The 15,773-nt window shown below is 39.5% G+C and overlaps 3 protein-coding genes across 3 annotated transcripts; all 3 read left to right on the forward strand.

Moving 5' to 3' along the window:
- Window positions 1-957: 957 nt before the first annotated feature.
- Window positions 958-1,952, forward strand: LOC122640961 (cysteine-rich repeat secretory protein 38-like). Its single transcript, XM_043834260.1, has 2 exons — window positions 958-979; window positions 1,231-1,952. The coding sequence occupies exons 1-2, from the start codon at window positions 958-960 to the stop codon at window positions 1,935-1,937; spliced, it is 729 nt and encodes a 242-aa protein (XP_043690195.1). The 3' UTR covers window positions 1,938-1,952.
- Window positions 1,953-5,347: 3,395 nt separating this feature from the next.
- On the forward strand, window positions 5,348-6,161 carry LOC122638592 (cysteine-rich repeat secretory protein 38-like). Its single transcript, XM_043831457.1, has one exon. It carries the CDS (start codon window positions 5,421-5,423, stop codon window positions 6,159-6,161), a length of 741 nt encoding a protein of 246 aa, XP_043687392.1. The 5' UTR covers window positions 5,348-5,420.
- An 8,846-nt stretch (window positions 6,162-15,007) lies between these two features.
- On the forward strand, window positions 15,008-15,748 carry LOC122638593 (cysteine-rich repeat secretory protein 38-like). Its single transcript, XM_043831458.1, has one exon. The coding sequence runs from the start codon at window positions 15,008-15,010 to the stop codon at window positions 15,746-15,748; it is 741 nt and encodes a 246-aa protein (XP_043687393.1).
- The last annotated feature ends 25 nt before the right edge of the window (window positions 15,749-15,773 follow it).

Here is a 15,773-nt window from a genome sequence, read left to right on the forward strand (position 1 = left end):
TGCAGTCTGTTTTCATAAGCCAAATCTCAGTTGTTTTGATGCAGAGAAAAATAGCTAGAGATTAGTATTCCATTTTGTTTTTTCATATTTCATTTTTAATGGATCCACTTAGCGGTGCAACCAGGCCATGCTGGGCCAGGTTTTTTAAAACCCAGCCCAACCCTAGGTCCCCTTAACTCAATCTAGGCCCAGCCTAGCTCGAAGTTGGGTTAAAATATCATAGCCCAGGCTCAGGCTCAGGATTAGCCCTACCACGCTCAACCTTTCCCTAGTTGGCCCTATTTTTGTCATTTTAGGGCTACGCAATATTGGGTTAGACCATTTTTTTTTTAATCGTATGTAATAATATTAGGAGGTTATGTTATAAAGGAACAATTTTTTTTTTTTTTTTAAATCTTTGTTGGTTTTTCTAAGGTTTTAGTATTTTTCAAAATACCCTTCTAGATTCCAAATTGACGCCTACAATTAGAGAAGCAAAAACATAACTGCAACCCAGGTAGCAACCAATTTTTGTCCAGAGTGGACTTAGCATTAAATTAGGAAAAACACATGTAATGCAATTAGGTAATGCCACGTAGGGGGTTGCAGCTACTTAGCTACAGCCCTGGCAGCAGCTGAGTTTTATCCCCCTTTATTTGTCAACCCCATGCATCTGTAGCTTGGTACCACCTACTTATCGGATTTTCTTTTATTTTTTTTTTAAAGAATCAACTCTATGCAATTATGTAATGTAATATTGTATCAATTTCATTATAAAATATGATGTGATAAATCTTTTTTTTTTTTTTATGGAATTTAGTTTGTAATTTTTCCCCTCTTCCCTCGAAAGGGCTTAATTGATTATTCATATATAGACTTGCGCCACAACAACGTGTGCCCCACCAATATTTGAATTTTTCCCCTCTGAGGTTCCTTGTCCGGTCAAGTTCGTAGGTTCCTCTCATAGGGAGGGCAGAAATGACGACCTCACCCCACCCGGGTAGTGTGTTCGGGCAGGGGGTGACGTCGTCATTTTCGATCCCCTATGAGAAGAACCTAAGAACCTAACCGGATAGGGAACCTGAGAGGAGTTAAGTCCCCAATATTTTGACATGGTTCCTACTTCCCTATTTGGTATTTAAAGGTTTGAATCCGAAGAGAGGAAACCATGTATAGAGAGTGAAAAGCAAGCTTGTCCGTCTCTTGTTATCATCATATATCCTCAATTCCAAATGCATTTTCTAGGGTTAGCACTTCTCCATCTTCTATCCCTCGCTCTCCTTCTCCAATGTGTTCTTGGAGGAGACTCTTATCTCTATCAAATCTGCTCGAATTCCGAGAACTACACTTCTAATAGTATCTACAATACCAACTTGAACAAGGTGATGGCCTCTCTCTTCCGTCGTGTTCCTCCCACAGGCTTCGGACTTGTCTCAGTTGGTCAAAACCATCACCGCGTGTATGGACTTGCTCTATGTCGAGGTGATGTCTCAAGCAAAGATTGTAAGATCTGTATTGCCAATGCAAAGACAGAAATTCGCAAAGGCTGTCCTAATCACAAAGAAGCCATCATTTGGTACGATTATTGTCTTTTGAAATACTCCAATTATGATTTCTTTGGCAAGATTGACTCTCCCAAATTCATTATGGTGAACTCACAGAACGTAAGTGATCCTGCCCCATTCAATAAGAAAACCAAAGAATTGTTAAACAAGGCAGCGCATGAGGCTTATCTCAGTTCAAAGAAGTATGCTAGTGGAGAGCTAGTGTTTAGTCGTTCAGAGAAGCTCTATGGTTTGGCTCAGTGCACTAGGGATCTCTCTACTGCTTACTGCAAGGAGTGCCTGAATGTTGCATTAAGTTACCTTCCAACCTGTTGTGATGGTATACAAGGAGGAAGAGTTGTTGGTGGTAGCTGTAATATAAGATACGAGCTTTACCCTTTTCTAAATTTTTAGAATATTAAGATCATGCTCAGTAAGATTTAGAGTATTGGGTTTGTGTGTGTTTTGTATTCTACTGGCCGGGTCTACATAATTGGAATTGGTCTGTATTTGTAATTGGGTCAGGGTTTGGGTCAATTATATGTACAAGGGTAGAATTATAATTGTGTGTGAATTAGGGTTTTGAGCTTCCTTACATATTGTCTCTGTGTGGAAAACCCTAGTAACAAATAAAAGGGAACACTTTGTGAGATGGAGAGTGGTGTAGAGAATTTTTCAAGAAATAGTAAAAAATCTATGATTCTCTCAGATGGATGTAAGCAATCTTATCAAACCACGATAAATTCTTTACGTTGTGTGTTATTGTTTATTTGAATTTTTCCAGATGGTTTCGCATTCATTCCCCAGGGTTTTCTTTTTTTAAGATCTATTTTTCAAGAATTACAATAATGTGTTGAGGTAGTTGAAATGAAGACCGTTTAATATTAAAATCCCACAATGTTGTATTAAATAATTTTAACGGTCATATAGTGATGGTCACGATCATAGTCGAATCATTTCTCTAACAAGGCAACCAGTAAGGGATTTTAGACAGCTCGGTTTCGTTGGGTTTGATTCAGAGTGTAATAACCAAAATTCGAAATCGAATCGTTTATGAAATAGTTTCATTCCCGGTTTGTAAAAGATTTTGATTTCCCAATTTTAAACGGTCTCGGTTACGGTTTTGTTATCCGTTCGAGGTAATAGGATCCTAAACGGTTCTTAAATGGTTTGGAAACGGTTCTTCAATGGTTTTCCAATTTTAAACCTTTTTCCTGATTCCATACTGCACCAAAATGTGGAGACTTGATGTAAATGGTCTAGCCAGGTTATATATAATCGATTTAAATAGTTTATGAATGGTTCAAATTAAACTCAATGGTTAAACTGTTTAAAATTCAACCAAACTGTTTATCAAGCGGTTGCACTTTTTCACATCATCAAAATCGAATCCTTTATTAAATGGTTTAATGGTTTTTGTTTAATCGGTTCAGTTTGATTTTAATAATGATTTTAAATTTTATTTTTTATAATAAACAATTTATTCAGCAAAGCTCAAGAGAATAGAGTAGAACCCTCAAAGAGGGACAAAAATTGGAAACAGAAGAAAGAAAAAGAAGAACAATAAGGCAGTTCTAAGTAGTATTTGGAACAACACCCACCAAGTCAGTCGTCTTGCTCCTAACGACAATAAATAGCTTCCCAAATTTGGGAGTTTGATATCAACTTTTTAGACCATTTTCTACGATTTCTTTCTTTCCACACAAAAGGCCAATTTTCCAATCATATCTCACCCTGAATTTCGGATGGGGCTCCTTAAGTTGTAGTGGGACACATTGTATGGTGCATCATCCGATGGCTCGAAATGCTTGCGCACGCAGCCCAACACTTCAGCCCAACACACCGGTGAAGTGTTGGACTGCATGTCTAATCATTACAGCCTGTTGGATGTGCGCTACAGAGGACCCAAGTCCCTGAATTTCCTATGATCCAATTATATTCCCTCACAAGAGGGAGGATAGATCTATTGGATGGCTAATTGTAGACACCTCCCAGATGATGACTTTAGGAGATAGTATTCCCAATATCCTCTTCACGAGAAAATCAACTTAAGGGGGAAAGAGAAAAAAAAGGCCAAATTTCTCTCACAAGCTTTTATTGGCAAAATGATTTTTAAAACATCTTCATCAACAATGAGGATAAGTGGTTTTTATTATTAAAGGCTGAGCATTAAACAATGGTGCGAGAATGGCACAAATCAACCACCGATTCCCCCTCCTTACACACATTGCCAAGCAAGCAACACTACTTGTAATTTTTCAGGAAAGTTTCTAGCCACATCCATGTCCTCGGAATGAGCTTTCAAAATGAAAGATTCCAATTCAAGCAATCCGGAAGAACCACATCAGCATGAAACCTATATTGGCACTTGAGGATCTGCATAAACCCATTGTGGATCCACATAGGGCATATATGGATCCGCAGATGCCACTTTGGGATAGTCCCATATTGGGTGGATCTTTGTCCCTTTCAGTTCCCTGCCGGCCCAATTCCCCAGTGCCAGTAATAAAGGGGGAGGCATGTAGAATGTAACACAATGCAGTGTAGGATGGAAAATGCAAAACAACAATCACACAATACGCACAAAGATTTACATGGTTTGACAAGATTGTCTACGTCCACGATGAGATGAGATGAGATATGTTTCACTATCAATGAGGAATAATAGGGTTATAGTCACTCGTCCTCACACCTCTCTCAGATTTTTCGTTACAGAGAAATTCATGGACTATGTTCTAACTTGGTTAATATGTTTATAGTGAAACCCTATACAAGAAATTTATCGAAATACTCATATAGTCCATAAAAAATTTTCTCGGGGCCTGTCGCCCCCGAACCACTTCCATACCCCACGATAGTCCGAAGCGGGTCCAACGCTTAAACCACGGAGGCTCCACATAGCAATCCAATCATCAGAAGTCAAGACACGAAACCTCAATAGGGCACACTGACCACCCTACCCCTGCTTGAACACTCTGCCCGGGTGGAGCCCACCCCCCCTTATTATAGGCACTAGGGGAACTGGAGGAGATAATTTTCCCACATTGAGCTGCTCCCATCTTTCCTTCTTTGGCTACTAAAACCCCACCCACGGGGCAAAATAGGCATTATCCATATACAATTAATTAGGATCTTAAAAGATGTACTTAGTCTAAAGAAAGATCTAAATAGGCTATAAAAGGGAATTCCTCCCTTTAGGGCACATTTTGGAAGTTCCAAAACAGCCCATCTCATAGTTGAAATTTTCCAAGAGTGAGAGAAAGAAATTAAGCTTTACCCTTGAGCTGGGAGGCCTAAATATTAAGTGAATTTGTGTTTTTAGAGCCGAGGGTTACCAAACCTGCTACATGGTTTAGTTATCCTCTAGAAGGATTAATTAATTACAAAGGCCATTTATACTATTATCATCTTTCAAAGTCTCCCTATATCAGAGTTTTGTTTAGAAATCAGACTGTTTCTTCTTCTTTTTAATCTTTTGTTGGCTTTCCTTGACCTTTCTTTTCCCTTGCTAATAATATGATTAAGTCTTGAAGGGCAGTTGTCATTTAAAAATAAATAAAAAGATTAGAAGGGTACGTGGAACAAATCCAAGCATGCAAATTTTCCACAATTGAGATGGAAACACACAAACAATTTGTGGGTAAAATACCAACTTCGTAGATTTGCTCCACTACAACCTCCCTCTACACGGTTCCTACTTTGACATGGTTCCCCGGCCTCTTTTAAACTTCACAAGGTCAGAGGGAGGAAAAGGTCAGCAGCAAAACCAAGCTAGCTTCCGTATTTGTTATTTAAAGGCCGGGATGGTGAGTTCGAAGGAAGAGGAAACAATCCATCCAAAGTGAAAATCAAGCCTTTACATCTCTTGTTATCATCAGATATCTCCACTACTCCAAAATGCATTTTCTAGGGTTATCACCTCTCCATCTTCTATCCCTCGCTCTTCTTCTCCAAGGTGTTCTTGGAGAAAACTCCTATCTCTATCACATCTGCTCCAACTCCGACAACTACACTTCTAATGGTACCTACGAGACCAATTTGAACAACTTGATGACTTCTCTATCCTATAGTGTTCCTCGCAGCCGAGGCTTCGGGTATGTCACAGTTGGGAAAGATCCTGATCGAGTATACGGACTCGGTCTATGTCGAGGTGATGTCTCAAGCGCCGACTGTAAAACCTGTATTGCCGATGCAAAGACCAAAATTCTCAAAAGCTGTTCTAATGAGAAAGAAGCCATTATTTGGTACGATTATTGTCTTTTGAAATACTCCAATTCTGATTTCTTTGGAAAGATTGATACCAAATACAAAGTTTACATGTACAACACACAGAATGTAAGTGATCCTGACTCATTCAATAAGAAAGTTAGAGAGTTGCTGAACGAGGTAGCGACTGATGCTTATGATGATCATAATTCAAAGATGTATGCTACTGGAGAACTAGTGATTGATGATTCAGAGAAGCTCTATGGTTTGGCTCAGTGCACCAGAGATCTCTCTAGAGCTAACTGCAAGGATTGCTTGGATGATGCGATAAGTGACCTTCCTAGTTGTTGTGATGGTAAACAAGGTGGAAGAGTTCTTGGTGGTAGTTGTAATATAAGATATGAGCTTTACTCCTTTGTAAATTCTAATTAGAACATTAATTGAGATCTCAACTTTAGGGTTTTAGAGGTCATCCATATATACACATTACTACTAAATAAAGTGTTATAGGAACCCCTTAATTTGTTAACCCCATGGATTTGTAGCTAGGTACTATCATTGGCCTTATGTAATATTGCATTGATTTAATTATATGATGTAATAAGCAAACACACCTTCTTCTGTTTGATCTATTTCTTTATCTTCCAATTTTTTTTGCTAAAGGTAAGCAATGTATGTATTAAATATGAAAAGAAGAAAACATGATACAATTAGCAGAGATACAAAACTTCAAGACGCTAGACCGTGATAGCCTAGTGGCCAATAGGAAGAAAAAGACTTGGAAGGCCTCATAGCTACGAAAATCTGTAGTATAGGCGGCCAAGGGCTTCCCAGTTCACTGCTTGAGTTATAAAGCCTGGGGCTGAAGTCCAGTATTATGTGGATCTCTCTTTTGCTGCATAGCTAGCCAGCTTGTCTACAGCCCCGTTTGCTTCCCGGATCTTCCAATGAATCATATGTTTGAGACAATAGTGATCAAGATTTTTTCAATACCAATCGATTGATAGTGGCCTAGCATTTTTTTAATTTTGAGCGGTAATTTTGAATTTTGAATTAAGCTCGTCTACCAACCATTGGATTGACATGAAATCCACGTATTGGTCTGTGAGTTGAGAACAATACAATGGTTGCTCAACCCCAGGTCGCTCGATTTGGATCCTCTACGGCCGGGCAAGTAGCGGCTAATGTGCTGCCTACACCCAGACATAGGCGTGGACTCCACCCGGGCAAGGTGCTCAAGCAGTGGGTAGAGTGGTCATTTTGCCTTTGTCTGGGTATAAACAACACAATGGCCGCTACCTGCTGGTGGTGGAAGAGGATCTGCGGCGGTAGTGGTGGCGATGATGGTGGTGCTAGCGGAAGAAGAAGAAACGCAAAGAGGAAGAAGAAGAGATCTATGTTGAAAGAAAAAAAAAAGTTAGAAAACCAGAAGAAGTAGAAGAAGAAAAGTAAGAGGTTAGCCAATTAAAGGGTAATATCGTCTTTTGAACTGCTATTTTAACACCATTAGCCACTTAGGGTACAGTTGATAAAAGCTTTCAAAAATAGGGGAGGGCATTATCATTATTCAAAACTTGGGGGTGGAGTTAAGAGAGAGAGAGAGAGAGACTGAGAGCAACCAGCCCTTGGATCTTCTTCAACACCCGTGGCAGATAGAAAGACCTCACTAGGTGATCCCTACCGACCCCCGCACTAGACAGGATCCAAATCCCAATTTAATTATATGATATGATATGATATGATATAATATGATAAGCAATTTGTATGGAATTTAGTTTGTAATTTTTTCCCCTCTTCCCTTGAAAGGCCGTCAAACACACACCTTGATCTGGTCAACCTATTTCTTTATCTTCCTGTTCAAGGTAATAGGCTCCTAAACATTCTTAAATGGCCCCGTTTACCAAAAAAAAAAAGGTTCTTAAATGGTTTAAAAACGGTTCTTCAATGGTTTTCTAATTTTAAACCCCTTTACTTTTTTTTAAAAAAAAATTTTAAACCCCTTTACTGATTGCATACTTGTATACATGTTTTAAATTCAACTGTACTTACCAAAATGTGGAGACTTGATGTAAATGGTCTAGCCAAGTTAAATATAATCGATTTCGATTTATAAATAGTTCAAACCCGATATCAAACTTTTTAAAATTCAACCAAACTATTTATCAAACGGTTGCATTTTTTTTACATCACAATCGAATCCTTTATTAAATGGTTTAGTTTGACAGTGTTTGTCTAAACAATTCGATTTGGTTTCAGTAATGATTTCAGTTTATATATATTTTTTTAATAATTAAAATATTCAACGAAGCGCAAGAGAATACAACAGAACCCTCAAAGAGGAGACATAAATTGAAAACAGAAGAAGAAAAAGAAGAAACTACCCCACAATGCAAGCTCAAGCTATGACACGTACACCTTAGGTATTTGCGAGGGCAAGAGCGAGAGAGACAATCCCCAAGACTAAACAATAAAACTGTTGTTCCAAGGGTATTTGGAATAACACCCACCAAGTTAGTGATCTTGCTCCTAACCTCAACAAAAAGCTTCACAACTTTGGGAGTTTGATAACAACTTTTTAGTCCATCTAAGATTTGTTTCTTTTCACACATGGTAAATAGTAGCACAAAAGGCCAATTTATCAACCATATCTCACCCCAAATTTCCTATGAAGTTAGTCTTTATCCAATTACATTCTCTCGCAAGAGGGAGGATAGATCTAGTAGATGGTTATCTGTAGACACTTCATTTCGCTACCTCGTAGTGATGACTTTAAGAGACAACATTCTCAATATCCCCTTCAGGAGAAAACTCAATTTAAGAGAAAAAAAGACCAAATTTCCCTCACAAGCTTTTATTGCCAAAATGAATTTTAAAACAATCTTAATCGACGATGAGTATAAGTGGTTTTTATTATTAAAGACCAAAGATTAAACAATGGTGCGAGAATGACACAAATCAACTACTGATTCTCCCTCCCTACACACATTACCAAGCAAGCATTACCGCTTCTTGTAATTTTTCAGGAAATTTTACAGTCAAATCCATGTCTACATTGGATAGTCCTTAGAATGAGCTTTCCAATGATATATTGCACATTGAAATCAGATAAATAGATCAAAAGTTATGACCGTTGAAATAAAAGATTCCAATTCAAGTAATCCTAGAGAACCACATCAGCATGAAACCTATACCGGCGCTTGAGGATCTGTATGAGCCCATTGTAGGTCCACACAAGGCATATGTGGATCAAAAACTGCCACTTTGGGATAGTCCCACATTGGGCAGCTCCCATCTTTCCTTCTTTGGCTACTACAAGTCTACAACCCCACCTCCTCTCTAGATTTTTATCTGGGCATCCCTTTCTCGTCAGGTAAGCTCTCAAAATCTCAATGTGCTACTCTTATTTCTAGAGTTTCTAGGAAACTTCAACACTGGAAAACCCAATTTCTCAGTCCGGCTGGCAAGGTGGTTCTTATTCAATCTACCCTATCGGCCATGCCCTTGTATACCATGTCCTGTTTTAAAGTCCCTGCTTCAATTCATAAGTCTCTTGACACTATTAGTAGGAACTTCTTTTGGTCTAGCAGGTGCACTTCCTCTGTCCCAACTATCTCTTGGAATTCTATTTGCCTCCCTAAAAGGCTCGGTGGTCTCAACATTAAGCTTTCGGCTCCCATGAATCAAGCCTTACTCGCCAAAAAAGCCTGGGAGTTGCTTCCCCCCCCCCCTCATCTCTCTGGTCTAGATTGATGAAGTCTAAATATTTCCCCTCCTCTCACTTTCTACAAGCCAAATGCCCTAATTCTTCCTCTTGGGGCTGGAAATCCGTTTGCTCAGCTAGAGATCTCCTTCGTAAAGGAATCTTCTTTTGCTAATGGTCGCTCCATTAACCCCTGGAACGATTACTGGATCCCTGACTTCCCTCCACCATCAGCGCCTTTTTCCCTTCCCCTTAATGCTCCTCTTACTGTGGACATGTTCATCGATCAAAGCTCCATGTCTTGGAGCAGAAGTATGATTTTTCATTGGTGGCCCCCCGATATTGCTTTCAGAATTCTCTCCATACCCATTCCCATATTCCCCCGGGACGACTGCACTGTTTGGATCTACACTTCTACAGGTAACTTCACGGTGGCCTCAGCCCATCACATTACTATTGCTGGCGACTCTCACACTCAAAGCAAGCTTAATTTGGCTCAAAGTTTGGCATCTCCCCACTGCTCCCAAAAGCCAGCATCTCATCTGGAAAATTCTCCATCACAAGCTGCCATTGCCTGATCTTTTGAATCAGAGAGGGCTCAATCTCAATCCTTACTGCCAGATTTGTCATAATGACGTACAAGTGGATAACCACCTATTCCTAAATTGCCCGATAGTCTGTAACATTTGGCAATGTCTCGGCCTCCTTGATTTCTTTCCAACTTTGGAAATATCATCCGGAATCCTCTCAGCTCTTAAGTGCTCAAGCTCCACAAGTATAGACGACAAGATCAAAGCAGCTTTATTTTGCAGCATTCTTTGGTTTACTTGGAACGGTTACTGGGATTTGATATTCAAAAACGTAATGTTCAATCCTAATGCCATTATTCTCAGAGCCATCTCCAATGCCAAGGAGCATGTCCAACTATGTCGCGTGTCACCCAGGCCTTCATCAAGATTCATCAGATGGACTGCCCCTCCAGATACCTATAGGAAATTTAATGTGGATGGTGCCAGTCATGGCAACCCAGGTAGTGTTGGCATCGGGGGGGGGGGGGGTTGCAGGGATTACAACTCCACCTTTTTATGCTGCTTTGCTCAAGGAATTGGATGGAACTACGCATTAGTAGCGGAAGCTTTAGCTATTCGTCGTGCTTTGGAATTAGCTGCTAACTTGGGCATCAACAAGCTGATCATTGAAAGTGATAATATGTTGGTGGTTAGTTTGCTCCAGGACACTAGGAAAGCACCTCCTTGGAAATCGCTTCAATCATAGATGACTGTCGTACCTTCTCACAGGCTTTCGCGAGCATCATTTTCCAACACACTTTAAGAGAAGCTAACTCAGTGGCAGACTGCCTGGCCTCAATTGGTGCCAATGCTCAGCAGGATTCTTCTTGGTTTTTTACCCCTCCTGACTATATTTCACTCTCTTTGTATTCTGATTCATCTAGTACTTTGTTCCAGCGTTAATAAATTTTCTTATCAAAAAAAAGTCTACAACCCCACCCTCGGGGCAAAAGAGGCATAATCCATATACAATTAATTTTTTTTTGGGTAAATTATAAATCACCCCCTGGTTTTTGAAAAAACTCAAATCAGCCCCTCTACAGTAACGTTTTAGTCTGCTATTCGATATTGGTGTGAAAGGACTATTTTACCCTTATATTAAAACATTATAATTAAATTTACAATATTACCCTTCCTTCATCTTCAACCTAAAATACCCCACCCCTTCCCTGCAACTCCGCTGGTAGCACTGCCACCACCACTGCCGCTGCCGCCTCTGCTTCCCGAGCATATTGTCCGGCAAAAGATAGAGGGACGTGTGGAGGAGCTCACGGCGGAGGTCATTAATGGAGGGGTCACGGTGATCGAGCATCCTAGATGTCAACCCTTCTCCAATGATTTGAACTACCCTGATTCAAACCCCACGTCTGCAACTCATATTCCAAACAGTGTCTGAGTTCAAGACCTTCTCTCTCATCTCCTCTTCCTTCCGCCGTATTTTCTGGATATACGTTCTCCATTTGTAGACATATTTACCCTTTAGGTTTCAGCTTCAAAGAAGATCACGGCTGTAAGAACCGAAGCCTGCAACTTTGACTGGTTCAAGTTACTGCCCAGATCTAGTTTCAGGTCTTTCCTGCTCCTCTTCTGCTAGTTTATTCCAGCCGAATAATTGTGCCTTTGAGAGGCCATAGAGTATGGTTGCTACCCCCTGAATTTTAGAATGGAACACCTTTAGACGAGAGAGATCTCCACAAAAGATTGAAGCCCTGTTTCCGTCACCTACTGCCGCTGAAATAAATTAAAAAACAAAAAAACAAAAGCGATTTTGGCTGTGCGGTGCAAGGATCGCCGACGAATGACGGCGGCCCAATAATCCCAGCGTAGGGTAGTTTTTAGATCCATCACTGTTCTCCTTCATATTTGCTTGGCTTTTGCTTGCTCGCTGGCCTCGCTCTCAAACAATAACTACAAAAATCAAGTCACTGAAAAGAAAAAAAAACCCCACTTTTTTAACTATATAAGTCTCTAACTCTCTGCAACAGCAAAGACAAAAGGCAAAGATGAGTGTGGTCGGGCAGCAGCAAGCCAACAAGTGTGAAGAGGGATGTGGGTTTTGCTACCACTGCCGCTTCTGCTTCTTCCACTCTCGTCAATTCTCTCTCTCTCTCTCTCTCTCATGTCTCTCCTTTCATTCCCTGTAATCCACTCACACTGCCACGACCACCACATCTCCTTCAGAAAAAAAAAGAACCTAAGCGAATCAGAACCAGGATTTTATTTACTGAGGTAAATCAAAAGAAGCTCTTTACAAGTAGGAAGAAAAGGGTTTAGAAGAGAACTCATTAATTATTTTTCCAGGGTTACAATTGAGGGTCTAAGGAAAATGAAAGATTTTCAGTTGTGTTCACCATTAGAGAAGAAGATTTTCAGTTGTGTTCACCATTACCGTTTTCTGTTTTGTCTTTCCGTTGATTTGGGGAAGAAGATGGAATAACCTCCGATTCCCCTCATCCTTACATATTTAAAAAAAAATTAGAGTTTTTAGATCCAAGGGTAAAAAAGTAATTCTCCACTAGTCAAGGGTAGTTTAGGAATTTAAATTTATTTAAGTGGCTGACATCATCATTTAACAGCATAAAACTAATGGTAGGGATTAATTTGTCATATTGGGGTCTAAACCAGGGGTGATTTGAGTTTTCTCAAAAACCAGGGGTGATCTGTCATTTACCCTTTTTTTTTTATATAATAATATACAATTAATTAAGATCTTAAAACATGTACTCATGGTTTTAGTGCATGGTATCGCAACAGGTATCGATCAATTCGGAAACTGATACGGTATCAACAAGGATCGATTGTATCAAACAAATTTGTCGTTGATCCTCCTTTAAAATATGTTTTTTGATTATTTCACCACTTGTTCGTACTGTGTCATCAATATGGTATCAACACGGTATGGGCCCTCTCGACCCTCATCCGAGGTCGACCTAAGTTATTACTTTTCCCCTTTCCTTTTTTAGTTATATCTATAGTTAGTTTTAATTAGTTAAGCAACTAGGTAATTAAATAGGAATGCCAAGGGTTAGTTAGATAAATTAACAATTTTTGGTATGTATTTAAGTAGATAAGCATGATTTAGGATGGTAATTAAATTATTGTAGTTAGGCTAAGCATATGTAAGGTCAATGTATAACTATATTTTGGTAGTGTATACTAGTAGATCAGACATAGAAATGCATGTAGGTTAGGATACACATCTTGGAAGAATGCTCAAATTTTGGTGTCTAGAAGAAAGATTGGTTTTCTCCAAGGCAGAATGAAGGATTTTTATCCGCTGCTGTAACTGCAGCGCTGTTGTACTCATCATGCAGCGCTGCAGGTGTCATATGTGTCATACGGGGCTCGTTATGCACAATATGCAGCGTTGCACGATGAGTACAGCATCGCTACAGTTACAATAGCAAATAATGATTCACATAACAAATACTTAACAACTTCGTAACTTGACCTTTACCCAACCTCTAACCAAACCGTGATTATGGAGTTCATAATTCTTCTCTACATGAAAAAAATCATCGATCTATGGGTCCTAGCCGTATCCAAGGTGGTGACTCTCCCCATTTCCATTCTCAATCAAAAAATGTAAAAATTATGACCAATGCACCAGTCATTTGGGGCTATGCACGTGCGTTCAGCATGCATTAGGTCAAATCTACCTCATCTGTCAGCCGGATTACCTACCCACAAGAGTCAGATGACATGGCCCTAAGCCCATCAAGTAAGGGTTGTCAATCCCAGGCTTGACTAAACCAACCCAAATAAGACCGAAACTGAACCGATTGATTATTAAATGGTTTGAATTTGGTATTCGGACTTATAACCGCCTGAGTGATTATTAATCGGTCCAGGTCTTGGCTTTGATAATCATTACATAATTAGTTGATTTTGGCCCTAAAATCCTCAAAGTTACAAGATCGATTAGATCCGAACCGACCGGTTTGACACCCTTACTAGTCAAGTCTTGGGTTTAATTCACGTCTTCACTTCGCTTCTTCCCTCCTCCCCCAAACATACTATACCTTTCAAATCTCTCCCTAAATCAGAGTTATAATAACAGACTGTTTCTTTTTCATTTTAATCATTTGTTTGCTTTTCTTGACCTTTCTTTTCCCTTGCTAGCTATATGATTAAGTCTAGAATAGTAGTTGTCATTTAAAAATAAATAAACAGATTAATTAGAAGGGTGGAATAAATCCAAGCATGTAATTTTCCCCAATTGAGATGAAAGCAGACAATCAGGTTTGTGGGTAAAACACCAACTTCTTTTTTATATTATCCGAATGTCAAGCTCTGTCCAGGTCGAAATGGAGAATGGGTCATCGTGACGTAGGGATGTAAACGGATCGGATTCGGCTTGGATAATGCTATATCCGCATCCGCATCTAATTAGCTTTTGGACGGATTTGGATATTGCTAAATAAATACGGACACAGATACGGATTGGATATCTATCCATTTACATATAAATATAGTTTTTTGGATAGCTATAGCCTATTCGTATCCGCATTCATTTAGCTTTCGGACAGTCCTAAACAAATATGGACACGGATACGGAAACGGATTTTGACTATTCATTTACAACCCTATCTGCACGTACCAACCGGTGAATGTACATCTCAGAGCCAATCATATTTTATTTATTTTCATAAAAACCCCTCCTCCCCTTGTAAATAGTAAAAATAAATCAGATGATTGACTCTCACATGTACGTTCACCTGTTGATGCGTGCAGCGGAATCGAATTCAAATAGAGGATGAAGTACTGGGTCCAAATTGAGGGTAATGTGCCACATGCACCAACTACACGGTTCCTACTTCCTACTTTGATTTGGTTCTCTTTTAAACTTCACAAGGTCAGAGTGAGGAAAAGGTCAGCAGCAAAACCAAGCTTCCATATTTGTTATTTAAAGGGATGGTGAATCCGAATAAGAAACCATCCATTCAAAGTGAAAAACTAGCCTTTACTTTAAATCTCTTGTTATCATCAGATATCTCCACTATTCCAGAATGCATTTTCTAGGGTTGTCACCTCTCCATCTTCTATCCCTCGCTCTTCTTCTTCAAGTTGTTCTTGGAGAAAACTCCTATCTCTCTCACATCTGCTCCAACACCGACAACTACACTTCCAATGGTACCTACGAGACCAACTTGAACAACTTGATGACTTCTCTATCCTATAGTGTTTCTCGCAGCCGAGGCTTCGGGTATGTCTCAGTTGGGAAAGATCCTGATCGAGTATACGGACTCGGTCTATGTCGAGGTGATGTCTCAAGCGCCGACTGTAAAACCTGTATTGCCGGTGCAAAGACCAAAATTCTCAAAAGCTGTTCTAATGAGAAAGAAGCCATCATTTGGTACGATTATTGTCTTTTAAAATACTCCAATTCTGATTTCTTTGGAAAGATTGATACCAAATACAAAGTCTACATGTATAACACACAGAACGTAAGTGATCCTGACTCCTTCAATTACAAAGTTAGAGAGTTGCTGAACGAGGTAGCGACTGATGCTTATGATGATCATAATTCAAAGATGTATGCTACTGGAGAACTAGTGATTGATGGTTCAGAGAAGCTCTATGGTTTGGCTCAGTGCACCAGGGATCTCTCTAGAGCTAACTGCAAGGAGTGCTTGGATGATGCAATAAGTGACCTTCCTAGTTGTTGTGATGGTAAACAAGGTGGAAGAGTTCTTGGTGGTAGTTGTAATATAAGATATGAGCTTTACTCCTTTGTAAATTCTAATTAGAACATTAATTATTAAGATCTCAACT

The sequence above is a fragment of the Telopea speciosissima genome, chromosome 9 (assembly GCF_018873765.1).
Source record: "Telopea speciosissima isolate NSW1024214 ecotype Mountain lineage chromosome 9, Tspe_v1, whole genome shotgun sequence".
Lineage (NCBI taxonomy): Eukaryota > Viridiplantae > Streptophyta > Magnoliopsida > Proteales > Proteaceae > Telopea > Telopea speciosissima.

Bases quoted from the DNA above. Each gene is read 5' to 3' on its own strand.
- LOC122638593 (XM_043831458.1), top strand. From the start codon at position 15,008: ATGCATTTTCTAGGGTTGTCACCTCTCCATCTTCTATCCCTCGCTCTT.
- LOC122640961 (XM_043834260.1), top strand. From the start codon at position 958: ATGACGACCTCACCCCACCCGG. The intron at 980-1,230 runs GTAGTGTGTTCG...TTCTAGGGTTAG, and splicing joins GACGACCTCACCCCACCCGG to CACTTCTCCATCTTCTATCC.
- LOC122638592 (XM_043831457.1), top strand. From the start codon at position 5,421: ATGCATTTTCTAGGGTTATCACCTCTCCATCTTCTATCCCTCGCTCTT.